At 66.9% G+C, this 12,834-nt stretch overlaps 3 protein-coding genes across 3 annotated transcripts in view; 2 read left to right on the top strand and 1 right to left on the bottom strand.

Moving 5' to 3' along the window:
* The window catches only part of CHLNCDRAFT_51342 (hypothetical protein), a gene marked incomplete at both ends in the record, with an annotated part of 1,425 nt that extends 534 nt beyond the window's left edge, over positions 1-891 (top strand). The window contains 2 exons of the mRNA XM_005849287.1: positions 91-479; positions 625-891. Coding sequence (XP_005849349.1) covers positions 91-479; positions 625-891 — 656 coding nt within the window. The remainder of the gene's footprint in view (positions 1-90; positions 480-624) is intronic.
* A 2,526-nt stretch (positions 892-3,417) lies between these two features.
* CHLNCDRAFT_143769 (hypothetical protein) lies at positions 3,418-7,883 on the bottom strand (the record flags this gene model as incomplete). The annotated part of the gene is made up of 15 exons (XM_005849088.1): positions 3,418-3,485; positions 3,606-3,693; positions 3,797-4,513; positions 4,594-4,997; positions 5,129-5,190; positions 5,313-5,382; positions 5,502-5,636; positions 5,753-5,814; positions 5,959-6,040; positions 6,138-6,265; positions 6,373-6,509; positions 6,681-6,763; positions 7,141-7,320; positions 7,488-7,685; positions 7,850-7,883. The coding sequence occupies 15 exons, from the start codon at positions 7,881-7,883 to the stop codon at positions 3,418-3,420; spliced, it is 2,448 nt and encodes an 815-aa protein (XP_005849150.1).
* A 235-nt stretch (positions 7,884-8,118) lies between these two features.
* CHLNCDRAFT_143768 (hypothetical protein) lies at positions 8,119-12,220 on the top strand (the record flags this gene model as incomplete). Its single annotated transcript, XM_005849286.1, has 9 exons — positions 8,119-8,236; positions 8,316-8,443; positions 8,585-8,997; positions 9,088-9,151; positions 9,478-9,621; positions 10,012-10,057; positions 11,217-11,671; positions 11,876-11,950; positions 12,113-12,220. The coding sequence occupies 9 exons, from the start codon at positions 8,119-8,121 to the stop codon at positions 12,218-12,220; spliced, it is 1,551 nt and encodes a 516-aa protein (XP_005849348.1).
* Positions 12,221-12,834: the final 614 nt, after the last annotated feature.

Raw genomic sequence — 12,834 nt, 5'->3', positions numbered from 1 at the left:
ATCCCAACTGCAGCAGAGCGAAGCATACTTGCCGAGTGTGTGGGCAGCATGGCATGCTCTTTACTCTGTGCTGCCTGCCCCGCCCTGCAGTGCGCTCGTCTGCTGGCGGCAGCAGCAGTGCCCCGCCCAGCAGCATCCCAGCGGTGTCTGTGGTGGCGGCAGCGCAGGTGGCGGCCGCGGCGCTGGCAGGCGGCGGCAGCAGCGGCGGCGCGGCCTCCGGCAGCGGCCTGTCTGTTGATCAGAAGAGGAAGCTTCTGTGGGGAGGCAAGAAGAAGGAGGCAACAATTGTAGGGGCTGGAGTGGCGGCGGGTCCAGCCGGCGGCGAAGCCGGGGCAGCGGCGGCTGGGGCATCCGTGGCAGCGCGTGGGGTGGCTGCCGGGCCTGCGGCGCCGCCCTCTGCCGTGGTGTTTGGTCGCAACCGCTGGGACCAGGCTGAGTTTGGCAGCGAGCAGGAGAAGCTGAAGTTCATCAAGCTCATGGTGCGTAACGATAATGAATGAAACCTGCGCACGGTTGGCAAGCAGGGCGCTGATGGATAGCAGAGGGCAAACTTGACCTGCGCTTTCTTTTTGCCTGCCAACACGAGGAGGGCCTGCCAACACGCTGCTGGCTGCTTGCCTGCAGGGTGGCAAGGCGGCAGCGGAGACGCTGCAGCAGACTGGCGGCAGCCCTGCGGCTGCTCAGCCCGTGTACGGCCCTGCCCTGCCGGGACAGGCGGAGGCAGTCGGGGCAGAGCCAGGGGCTGCAGCGGCGGCGGGCGAGGAGGCAGCAGCGCCGTCGATTATGAAGCGTGAGGGTCAGGCGCAGGTCCTGCGTGACCTGGAGCGAGGGTACCAAGAAGGTTTGCGCCGCCAGATGCAGTCTGGCAGGACGGTTGGCCTGGGGCTGTGACGCTGCTGCCCTCCCCCATGCCAGCCGGCAAGTGGGCGTACAATTTACTGTGCTGTTGGTGGCTGTGACTGAGAGCATTGCCCGTGTAAAGATGCGACAATTGAAGCGGTTGGCAGCAAGCTGCACGTGCAGCTCTGACGGGCAATACAGGCAGTATTACGGGAATAAAACGGGAAGGGGGCGTACCGCAAGCAGCGATTGAAAATTGCACAGTTAATATTGAGACTGGAATTGCACAGGCAAAAGAATGGGAAACAGAGTGTGAGACAGTGGGAAACGAAGCTGCTATCATGGCCAGCCATGAATGGCCTGCTTTCAATGATATGCAGTACGACAGCATCGCTGCTGAGAAGGCCCGTAATGCAGAACGACAGCATCGCTGCTGAGCGTGCCCGTGCTTTACGAGAAGAGCAGAGCACCATGGAAAAATTGCCGTACTTTGCACACTTGGATCAAGGGGCAATGAGCTCCAGGGCAGCCCAGACTAGCGCGCCCGTCAGCCCCAGCAGCAGCAGCCCCTGGCCCAGGGTGCCCACCAGCAGAGCCGCCGCAACCTGCCGCCGATGGCGGCGTGAGGCTGCCCCGCGGCAACCATCGGGGTCGCTGAGCTGGCTGCTGCTGCCACTGCTGTCCCTGCTGCCCTCGGCAGATGGGCTGGCTGCCGCTGCCTGCCCCTCCTGGCTCCTCTGGCGACGGTTGGCTGCCACGGGGCGCCTGCTGCTGGATGGCTCCTCGTGCTCCTGCTGCGCCTCGGGCTGCCGCTTTGGCTCCTCATGCCGCGGGTCATCCAACAGCGGGGTCTGCCGCAGCTGGCGAGGATACTTCCACGCGCCAATTTGCGCCACGGTGGGAAGCACAAAGCCGACCATGGCAGCCACCCAGGTGTGCAGCATCCAGCAGCACTGCGTCGGCTGCGGCATCAGCGGCAGCTCCGCCGGCGTGCCAGGCACCGCGATGGGCATTGCCAGCCGCGCGTAGCGCACAAAGGAAGTGCACTGGGTGGCCCCGCCTGGCAGCAGGGCGTGCTGCACAGACAGCTGCTGCAGGCGGGGGAGCGCCATGCGCAGCGATAGGGCCTGCACCAACAAGAGGCGCTCCAGGGGGAGTGGGAGCAGCAGCGCGAGGATGAGCAGGAAGAGTGCCTGCATGCATGAATGGGACCGTGGGGACAATAAGGGTGAAGCTGGTTTTGGGAGTTCGCAGCTGTTAACCCCTTTAAGAGGCCGCACTAGGACCAGCAAAAAGCAGAGGCAGCAACAATGGGCAGGCAGGGAAGCTGACGGGGCACGGGCGCGAGGCGCCGGCATGAGGCCGGCTTGGGCGATCGCACCAGCTGCCGGCAGGCTGAAACAGCAGGGGATTGCCCATCTGCTCACCTCACTGCTGACAAGTGGGTTGACAGCCCTGAACATCAGCGGCCAGACTGCCGTGATCTGCACGGGCGCCCACGCCGCTGCCAGCGCCGTCGCGGCGAGGCGCAGCGCTGCGGCCAGCCAGGGGTGCCGCCAAGCCCAAGGCCGCGACTGGCGCAGGAGAAGCGTGCATCCCAGAATGAACAGGGCCTCCAGCTCTACACCCAGCAGCAGCTCTATATGCTGAAAAGCTGCTTCTTCCTGGGCAAAGGCAGCGCCGTCGCTATTGAGAAGCACGGCCCCCACCGTCGCCGCCGCCGCCATCAAGCTTCCCCCACCGCGACCCCAGCGCAGCGACGCCTTGAATTCCTTCTGTGGTGCAGGCGGCACTCTGCAGGGTGACGGGGGCGGGAGACCTCAACAGAAGTGAGATAGGGACACCCTCTCGCTCGTGGAGCCGGAGCACGCGTGGCCGCCGCGTTTTGGGTGCTCCTTCAGGCGTGCGTGGGTTGGTACAGGGTCTCTCACCGTGTATCCGCGCCGCCCCGAGTACTGGGATCGGTGATTGGCCCGCGAAGACTGCGGCACCGGGCTACCACAAGAGCAGCACGAGTTGTCGACAGCACAGGGCCACCTGTCCATGCATTACTCAATGGCTCTTCATGACCACACCGCTTATTACGGGTCGGCAAGGGTCAGACGGGGCGCAGTGCAAACGGTACGTTTGCACCGGCCGAGTTTATTGCAACGGTCAGGGCTTGCAGGGCATGCAAAAGTGCCAGAGCTGTACAATGAATGGTCTGGATGGCGGCAGCGTCGCCCTCCCGAGCCTGCAGCCACCCCACACGTGCCAGCAAGGGCTGCTGTAAGCGGGTGCTTAGATCGCTGCCTATAACTCTCCAGAGGAGATGGAAGCTGCCAAACGTCATCATCCCATGGCAATATGCCTGCCTCAGCCGTATTAAGTCGCGCCTGACATGTACCGCTGCAAGCTGCAAGTACACCTCACTGCGGTCGCCGGTGTGCTGCACATCGCCAAAACTGCTTCTCTACCAAAGAAACATGCTCCACATACGGCCTCCAGGGGCTGTGCACGGCTGCCGCTGCGCTGCCACGCAATTGCGCTGCCGCCGACCTGGCCGCCGCCCCGCCATGCCATTGCAATGGGTGCGCATCACCCGGCGCAGCTGCCACCCCCTCCCTGGAGCTGCTGCTTTGCCTCCTCCAGGCCCCGCTCCAGCCCTGCAAGCAACAGAACCGGAAAAAATGGGCGCAGTATCGCCTGCAGTTTGCTGGGCCGCTGCGGCGTCGCTGCTCCGCGTGCCCCACATGGAGCGGCCGGCAGGCAGCTGGAATGCGCACCTGACACGCGCTGCTCCAGCACAGCCAGAGACGAGTCCAGGCCGTCCAGTGCGCCATCCAGCTCCGCGCCGGCAGCCGCCGCCCGGCCCTGCGGCGCAGGCGGCAGCCGAGCGTGAGGCACAGGGGGCGCTGGGGGCGCACTAGTGTTGCCGCTGCCGCTGCCCCCTTGCTTCCTCCACTGCCGGCCCTACCTGCAGGTCGTGCAGGCTGGAGGCGAGGTCGGCCACCTGCTCCTGCACCGAGGCCACAGCCAGCTGGGCAGACCTTGCGGCCGCGCCAGTCTCAGCGGCCTCTGCCAGAAGTGCCTCCGCCTCACGCATGGCAGCCGCCAGGTCGCCGGCGGCAGCCCCGGCGCCCGCCCCTTCTGCAGACAGCTCGGCGACTGCCGCCAGCTTGGCGCCCGCCAGCTCAGCCAGCGCAGCTGCAGAGGCGGCAGCCAGGGCGTCGGCGGCTCGACCCTGGGCGTCTGACAGGCTGCCGGCCGCAGCGGCCTGCGCAGCTGCCACCTGCTGCAGGCTGCCTGCCAGCACCTCGCCAAGCTCTGCCACGCACGCGTCCCTGACAGCTGCCACCTCCTCGACAGCAGCAGCCCCCTGGCTGGCGGCAAAGGCTTCCAGGCGGGCCGCAGCAGAGGCCTGCGCCTCTGCCAGCTCCTGCCTGGCACCCTTCACCTGCCCTGCCAGCTCCTCGCCCGCCGCCGCCTGCCTGGCTGCCAGCTCCTCGCCCGCCGCCGCCTGCGCCGCCCTCAGGTGCCCCTCGGCGCCCTGCCCCACCAGCTGCAGCCAGCCCGCGGCAGCCTCCAGGCTGGAGCTGGAGGCCTGCTCAGCAGCCGCCAGCTGGCGCTCCGCCGACAGCTTCCAGTCGGCGATCCGCCAGGTGGCCTCCCGCAGCTGCTCCCTCAGCCACGCCTCAGAAGACGCCGCAGCACCAGCAGGTCTGCCGCCACATCAGCGCCGGCCTCTGCCAGCTCAGCCCTGGCTGCTGCCACCTCGCCCGCCAGGCTGGCAGAGCGCAGGCCGCTCAGAACCAGCGCGGCGCCCGTCAGGCACAGCAGCAGCAGCAGCGCGAGGGCCGCGGTCAGCACAGCGCGGTGTACCCCGGCGCCTGCTCCTGCGCTGGTCTGTGGAGTGCCATGCATCTGCTGGCTGGTGGGCCACCTGCCGGCTGCCGTGCCTCTGTCTGCTGCGCAGGGCGAAGCCGCGCGGGAGCCACCGTCGGCAGCGCAGGCGGCAGGGCCTGCTGCCGCGCCGCCAGCGCGGTGGTGCGGCAGCGCAGCTCCCTGCGGGCCCGCAGCCAGCAGGCGCCGGGTGCGGTAGGCGGCATATCGCTGCTCTGTGGCATCCTTGAGGGCGGGACCTGCCGAGGACAGCAGCAGGCGCAGCGCGCGCACGTCTGCAGAGGAAGGGCCCAGCCAGATGGCGAGGGTGTGAGTGCGGATAGCTCCAGCCTGGGCTCGCTGCAAGCCAGGCTCTGGATCTCTTGGGAGCCAGCACGCACGACTCTCGCTGGCAAGCTCAGCACACCCGACTGGGGAGACGCCAGCGTCTCGCAGGCCCCCCACTGGTAGCGCCGCACAGGCCAGAAGCTGCAGCCAGGCAGCAAACGCGGGGTAGGGGCAGCGGCTGAAGGCGGTAGGGAAGCAGCTGGGTAGGAGAGGGTGGTATAAAGGAGCGGTGTGCTCAGGAGCGGCGGCGCTCACCTGCCGACGCTGCCGTCCATCTCGCAACGGCGGCAGCAGGCAGGCGGTCAGATCCCAGCCCTGCCGCCTCGGCCTCGCCTGCAAGGCACGCAACGCCAGCAGTTTGGCCGTTCAGTGCAAGCGGAGGCGTGGCCGGCTGGAAAGTGCCTGTGCTTCCTTGCAGGCGTGCCTCCTGGCTCTGCAGCTGGCTGGCTCACCGCGCAGCAGCCCGCTCCCTGCCCCAGCGCCGTCGGAGCGGTACAGGGCCGGCCCCCGCTGGTCCAGAGCCTCACGCACTGCGGTGCGCTGCGCCTGCAGCTCGGCGGGGGTGCAGCTGTCTGCCTTGCAGATGACTGCACACATGGGAGCAGCGGGCGCCGAGTGGCTCAGTGGGATGAAGGGGCATGTGCCAAGCTGCGATGGCCTGCCAAGAAAGGAAAAGAGCGTGGCTGGCGAGGCTTGGGCATACCTGGGATCACCGGCAGCAGCTTGGATAGAGTCTTGGCTGCCAGGATGTGGCGGGGGCACAGCCTGCACACATCAGCGGCAGTGTGCTCTGCCGGCCAGGGTTTAAGGCAGCGCGCAGTGCAGGCGGTATGTTTTTGGGGGAGGTGCCTCTGCATGGCACGGGGAACAGGATGCATGCTGGCACGGCGCTGCCAGGCGCAGACCCACCTGTGCGGAGGCAACAGCAGCAGGCACGCGTCGGTGCGGCGGTCGAATGCCTGCTGGTGCAGGGGCTGCGTGCGGTGCGGGTCTGCAAGGAGAGACGAGGAAAGCGGGTAGAGCGCAGGAAGCAAATTCAGCAGCAACGAGAGGTGCCCCTCCCCCTCATCCCACCCCAACCCGCTCACTCTGCTCCTCCTCAAAGTGCTGCCCCAGGCCTTGGGACAGGAAGGTCTCCATGCGGCGCAGCTGAGGCGGCATCAGCCCCTCCTGCACCTCCCACACGCGATAGCTCAGGCAGCCCTCGCCATCGGGGCTGCGAGCCATGGGTCAGGAGCACGAGGTCAGGTGGCAGGGAGCGCAGCCGGTGGGGCGCCAGCAGCTGGAGGGCGGTGCAGCCTGCCAGAGCCGGCAGAGCAGCACCTGCATGCAGTTGCGCTGTGCAGCGTCAGCTGCAGCTGGCTGCTCGTGGCTGTGTGCTGAACCGCTGTGGTGGTGATGGTCAGAGGAGACAGCAGGTTGGAGATGAGGACCGACTTGCCCACGCCGGGGTCGCCCACCTGCGAGACAAGGCGGGCACAGCAGGCAGGCAGGCAGGCGGGAGGTCAATGTTGACGGGGGAGAATGGCAGGAGCGCAGCATGCTCAGCAGCAGGACAAGGAAAGTCGGAGAGCAGGTGAATAGCCAGTGGGCAAAATGAGGAGGGGCCTCGAAGCTTCAGGGCAGCTCACCACCATGAGGTTGAGGTGCTGCGGCAGCGGCGGCGCGGGAGGTGGCGCCAGGTCAGCGCCGCTGGCCACTTGCCTGATGATCTCTGCAGGTGACAGGGTGTGGCGGCATCGTGGGGTGAGGAGGCGGCATGACAGGGGCGGCGGCTCAGCCACAGCTCGCGGAGTCGCGGTGAGCCCACACATGGCGCGCCTGCTTTCTGGGCCGCCAGCCTGAAGGCCTGCGAGCAGCTCGAGGCGCCGGCTGTGCTGGCACTGTCGCCTGCCGAGCTGCCGTGCGGGTCGGCGAGGGTTTCACAGCCGCCAGCCGCCGCGTCAGTGGGCTGCCACAGCCTGCCGGCCACGCCGGCGGCTGCTGCGGCCCGGAACCAGCGCTGAGATGCCAGCTGGGCGGCACCAGGCGGCGCATGGTCGGAGGATGGCACAGCTGGCGGGCGATTGCGTGCGCCGCCACGGCGCCTACCGCCCAGCGCGAGAGGCGGCATGCTGCACTCGGTGTCGAGGCTGGGCAGCGGGCTGGTTGCGGTGCTGTGGGTGTCACCGTCTGTCAGGCCTGGCGGCGGGCTGCTGGCGCTGCTCTCGGCATCGTCGTCTTCCAGGCTGGCGCTGGCGGTGCTGCTGCTGGCGCTGCCGCCACCGGTGCCTGCACAGCAGGGGGAGGCGGCAGAGCGGTCAAACAAGGCCCGCACGCTTCGCTCTTGCCAGCTAGGTTGACGGGGCAAGCGCCGACAGGCAGCACCCTGGCTGCACACATTTTGGCAGCCCAGCGAGGGCAGACCAGGCGCAGCGCCTCGCCTCCTGCCGGTCCACCCGCCGACTCGGCGGCGGCGGCGCTGGCGTCAGGGCCAGCTGCCGCTGCCGCCTCGCCGCTCCCGGCAGGCTGCTCGCCAGGCAGCGGGCCGCTTGGGGCGCAGGCAAACAGCAGCACGGTGCTGCCCTCGCTGCCAGCCGCCGCCAGACGCCGGTCGCTCAGATCGGCGGCATCGGAGGCCGAGGCGGGTGCGCCAGCTGCGTGCCGTGGCGGGCTTTCGGCTGCATCAGGGAGCCTCGCCACAAGCCAGCAAGTTGCCACAGGCGAGCAGATAGGGTTCGCAGGCAGCATAGAGGCAACATAGCTTGGGCAGTGTCGGCTGAGCATCGCGAGCTGCCCAGCTGCGTGTGAGCATGCTCACCATTCACCACATCCCAGCCCTCCTCTGCGTCCATTCCCGTCCTCTGCCTGCCTTGGAAGCCGCAGAGCTGGGTGCAGGAGCCCAAACCCTAGGCCTGAGCAACCTCGCTGGCCCCTGAAACCTGCGGGGAGAGCAGAAGGCACAGGGCGAGAGCAGCTCGAAGAAGGGCACAACTGCTGACAAGGCATGTGAAAAGTCAAGTTCCGCCGTTTGCTCTCTCTGTTTGCCCTCTTTTCCAGCCGTGTTGCCCTCTTTTCAATCCTTGCAGCATGCTGTGCCGCCTGGAGGAGCACCCGGCACTGCCGGTTGCCAGCGGCGCCGAAGCCGCGCCAGACCAACTGTACGAGGAGGAGCTGCATCAGCGCGGCCCGCTGACGCCCCAGCAAGGTTTGTTGCTCAGGGGGGCGGTGCCAACACCGCCATGCGCCTCCACCGCCCCTTCTGCCTCTGCCCCATGCATGCGCAGGCAGCCCGGCAGCCAGGGCCGGCCCGTCGCCAAGTGCCACCCGGGTGGAGCTGCCGTGCGGGAGCACCATCTGCCTGCCCCTCGACCACGATGGCTCTGCGCCTCGGGTGGTGCACCACGCGTGCAAGGTGGAGGATAGCCGTGCAAGGCCCGCAGGTTGCTGGGCGCGCAGGTCCCCCCGTGCCCTCTCAGCGCTGGCGTGCCATTGGGGCCGGGATTGTGACCACCCTGCTTGCCTCTGTGCCTCCCGCATCCGTGCCCCGCCGCAGCTGCTGCTGAGGAGCCCGCAAGACCAAGTCGTGCTGCTGCATGTGGCGCAGAAGGGGCACCCGCAGGGCAGCGGCACGCTGAGCCAGCGCATCAGCGGCACCAGCAGCGCCGGCACGCTGAGCCTTGGCGACTCAGAGCACCACGTCACAGCCCCAGCAGGAAGCTGGGCGACGCCGGTGGCAGCACCACCCGCGCCGCCGGAAGCAGGCGGGGAGCCTGGAAGCCGCCTGGCGAGCAGCTCTGGCCTGGGAGGGTTGGGCAGCCCAGCTGGCGGCAGCCTGGATGCTGGCAGCCAGTGGGGCAGCGGCGGCAGCTTCTCACAGCTGCGTTCCCCCCGCCACCACCAGCGCGACGAGGGCTGTACTGAGCTGCTGGAGCGATGCCGGCAGCAGCTGCTGGCAGAAAGCAAGAGGTGAGGCGGGCAGCCTGCATGGGCCGCCCATCTGCGAGTGCCCACACAGTGCTTGATGCACGCAGTCTGCCTGGGCCTGCAACCACGCAGGGTGCACCCGAGCAACGTCAGCCTGCAGCTGATGCTTGCGAGGCGGAGCCCGGAGAAGGCCATCGTCACATACTGCTCACAGGCGAGCTGCTGCTGCAAATCCATCCAGGCCTGCCGCAACGCTTGCCCACCTGAGTAGGAGTCCCTTGCAGCTGCTGTCGTCCACTGCCGAGGCTTGGCCTGCTCCCACACTGGTTCGCGCAGGAGCGCCCTGGCATTCTGGTGATGGGGCAGAGCAGAGTGGGAGCAGGTGCGGTCGTACCTTCGCTGTGGCGCGCCGGCGGTGCCCCTGGACCGCCATGACGCCTTCGCCTGCTTCTTCAACCGAGTGCTCGACTGTTTTTACCAGCCTCGCTGCCAACATGTCTACCTGCCCCGCCTTGACTGCAGCTGGCGATAGAAGTGGACGCCGTCCTCAGCGCAGCGGGCATCTCCGATGATCGCGAAGGCATGGCAGCCATCGCCCGCGCCTCCAACGCCAAACTGGCTGCCAGCCACGACCGCTTGGCCGCGCACAGTCGAGGCGATGGTGGCGTGCGGCTGCTGCCCCACCCGCTGCCGCACCCTCCCCGTGTCCGATGTCTTTAGGGACATCCTCACCCTCCGCGCGTCCCCATTCCAACATCTTGCCACTGGAGCACCCCGACTGGGCACGTCTCTTGGAGCCGCAGGGCAATGGCAGGTGGGCGGATTCTTGGGCCTGGCATCAGCACGCTGGGTGGCTGTTTGTGCTGTATGCATCTCTGCTGCTATCTGTGTCAGCTGAGCGGCATCAGCGGTGCATGCACGACGAAGCAGCTCTCTGCTGCACCGGCCAGGCTGTGCTCAGTAACAGCTGTTGCGTCGCTTCGTCGCTGCTGCTGCTGCTGCTGTTGATACTTATCATTGATGTGCGTCTTCACCTCTCTCTTTGGTCCCCTGCAGATGGCTGAACAGGCAGCGCAGCACGAGCCCCAGGGCCTGCAGTCCGGTGAGCCTCACCTCCTACCCGCCCGCCTTCAGCGCTGTGCCCCGCACGCTGCGGCTGGCAGGGGACCGCGACTCCTCTGCGCAGCGGCCGCTGCAGCTGCCTCCGACGCACAAGCATCGCCTGCTGGCCTGGTCGTGCTGACGCCTGATGTGCTGCTGCACGTGCTGGGCATTCCTTCGGGCGGGACAGCAAGGCGTAGTGCTGGGCATGGCTGCGTACCCGCCGTCGGCCTGGCGCCTTGTGCCCGTTGCCGACCCCATGTGGCAGGCGCTGACTGAGGCCTAGGCACGGCTGGCACTGCCGCCGCGACCCGTGCAGCAGCGGCGTGTGCACGCGCAACAGTGCTCTGCCCACCTCTGTACCCTTGCCCATATCGCATTGAACCCACCACCCCTGCCCCCAAAGACCCACGCTCCACTTACCTCCAGCCGCCAGCAGCACTCCACCCATCCAGGTTGACCTGCTGTGCCTCCCCCTTAAGATCACAATGCCTGACACATTGCTTACCCTTCGTCGAACTTCATTTGTCAAGTGAAGAAAGGTATGGCGACAGGACAGGTGACGCCGCCCACATGGTGAGCATGCCTGCTCCTCTCCTGCTCCTCCCCTGGCTCCCTCTTCTGTGCAGCTCTCCCTGCACTACAACCTGGTGATCGAGGCGTGCACTGCTGTCTGGCGTTCTGCTGTCTGGAAACGAGTGCCTTGGACGCGTGGTAAGGCGAGTGGATCCGGATGGGGGCAGCAGGCACCAGCAGGCAGGCTCAGCAGGGGGCAGAGAAGCGACCAGGGATTGGTCGGGAGACAAGCGGCGCCTCCAGGCCCCTGCCCAGGCTCCCTGCCCTCCCCAGGGCCATGCTCTGCCTTGGACGCCGCCCATGCCCGCACAGAGGCTGTCAGCCTGCCGCTCTGCCTCGCCGCGCCGGCGTTCGCGCTGTCGCCTGCTCCATGCTTCGTGCCTCTGTCGGGCGCCCAAGCACGGCCGCAGATGGTAGGTGGCAGCAGCTGGGGGCGCTCAGGTTTTGGGGTTGGGCTGTTGAAGGTCACCTGCGGCGTAGCGGCATGGGTGGGAGTCAAGCAGCTTTGTTTTGCCTGTGGTCTTCATCGCCAGCACTCTTTCGCCTTACTCCCACCCCACCACCTCCTGGTCTCGCCCCTGCAGGCACCAGCCTGGCACCCCACAGCGTGCAGCAGCTGTGCCGCCGCTCCGGGCCGCGTCGGTGCCTGGGAGCAAGCACCGGCGGCAGCAGCGACGGCGGCAGCCCGCCCGAGCCACCCATGGCAGGCGAGCCTGAGCCTGGCGGCGGCACAGGCGTGCCGCTGGCGCAGCGGGCAGCCACACTGGTCGCGACTCTGGCGCATTCGCTGGCAGCAGCCATCGACATGGCCCCGGCAGTGCTGCCATGGGTGCTGCCATGGGTGCTTGCCATCTATGTGTGGCAGGCACTAGCAGGGCCACTTGCAGCCAAGCCGGCAGTGCTGCTGGGTGCGGCAGTCGTGCTGCTGGGTGCGCTGCTGCTGGCAGCAATGTTGTGGATAATGTGGGCAACATTCGGAGTGCTGCAGCGCAGCCTGACGTTTGACGCAGCATTCGCTGCGCAGGTGGCTGCGCTGCAGGTCAGCTGTGGGGCCAACGGTTTGTGGCAATCTCCAGCATGGGACTGCCTGGCAGCTTGGCATGCCGCACGGCCCAGGTGGTGCATGGGAGTCGACCACTTGCCCTCCCTCGGCAAACCATTTCCCGCACGCCCAAACTCCCCCTGACCCAGCTCCTCTCCCTCGCCCTTCTCCCTCGTCTTCCTCGCTCCCCACCTGCTGCAGGCCTCCTCGCCCCTGGAAGCTGCAAGGGAAGCCGTTGCAGAGCAGGTTTACTCTAGGCAAACACGCTTCCGGCAGGTAGCGCTGTTGTTTTTGCAAGTATTTGTGTCTTGGAATCTTGTGGTCGGTGCATGCCGCTTTGCGATACGATGCAGCCTGCCATTCCCCGCCTCTCTTGTCAAGCAAATCGATGTGCTGTTCACAATCGTTTTGGGGGTAGCTGCCTCCAAATGCTGCGAGGAGGCGTGGGAGGCCTGGTCAGCCAAGTTCAAGTACTCCAAGCTAGTTGGAGATTTAACTGACAGGGGCGGCAGCGGCGGCAGCGGCACCGCCACTTGGCGCAGCTAGCTGCCTGAGGGAGGGGCGGCTGCCTGCAGGACCTATTCCCTATTAGACAGAGAAAAAGCCCCAGCACCTGTTACCTGAACTACTCTGATGCTGTCTTTCACCCTCCCCCATTCTATCTTTTTGCGTTTTGTGTTTACAGGCTCCATAAGTATGTACTTGTGTTAGGGGCACTCAGGTGGCCTGGCACATGCTGGAACAGGGTGCAAGTCGGATGGGGTGGGGCAGGCCCAGGGGGCGGCTGCCCGGCAGGAGCGGCGGTACGGACCGCTGTTAGGCCCAACTGGCACGGTAGTGTATCTACCAGGGTAGCAGGCAAGTTTCTTACACGGTGTTGACACTGCCCTGCCGGTCGCCAACTTGCACAGCCAAGGGTTTCCCACCTGCCCCACGTCTCCTTGCGGATGCTGGAGCGGTTTCCTCAATGTGGGCGTGACTGCCACAAAGCGCGCGGCGATGGCCTGACACAGGTGCAGGCGCGGGTTGCATCCCACCACCTGCAGGTCTAAAGGAAGGAAGGCAGACGCCCAGTCAGCAGCGGCGCAAGGAGGCCATGTGCAAAGCGCAGCAAGGACGGCGGCTGCGCTTATGCGCGTTGGCACATGCCCTGCTGTGCT

This window comes from Chlorella variabilis, assembly GCF_000147415.1.
Source record: "Chlorella variabilis unplaced genomic scaffold CHLNCscaffold_6, whole genome shotgun sequence".
Classification (NCBI taxonomy): Eukaryota; Viridiplantae; Chlorophyta; class Trebouxiophyceae; order Chlorellales; family Chlorellaceae; genus Chlorella; species Chlorella variabilis.
This window is presented reverse-complemented; position numbering and strand designations above follow the sequence as displayed.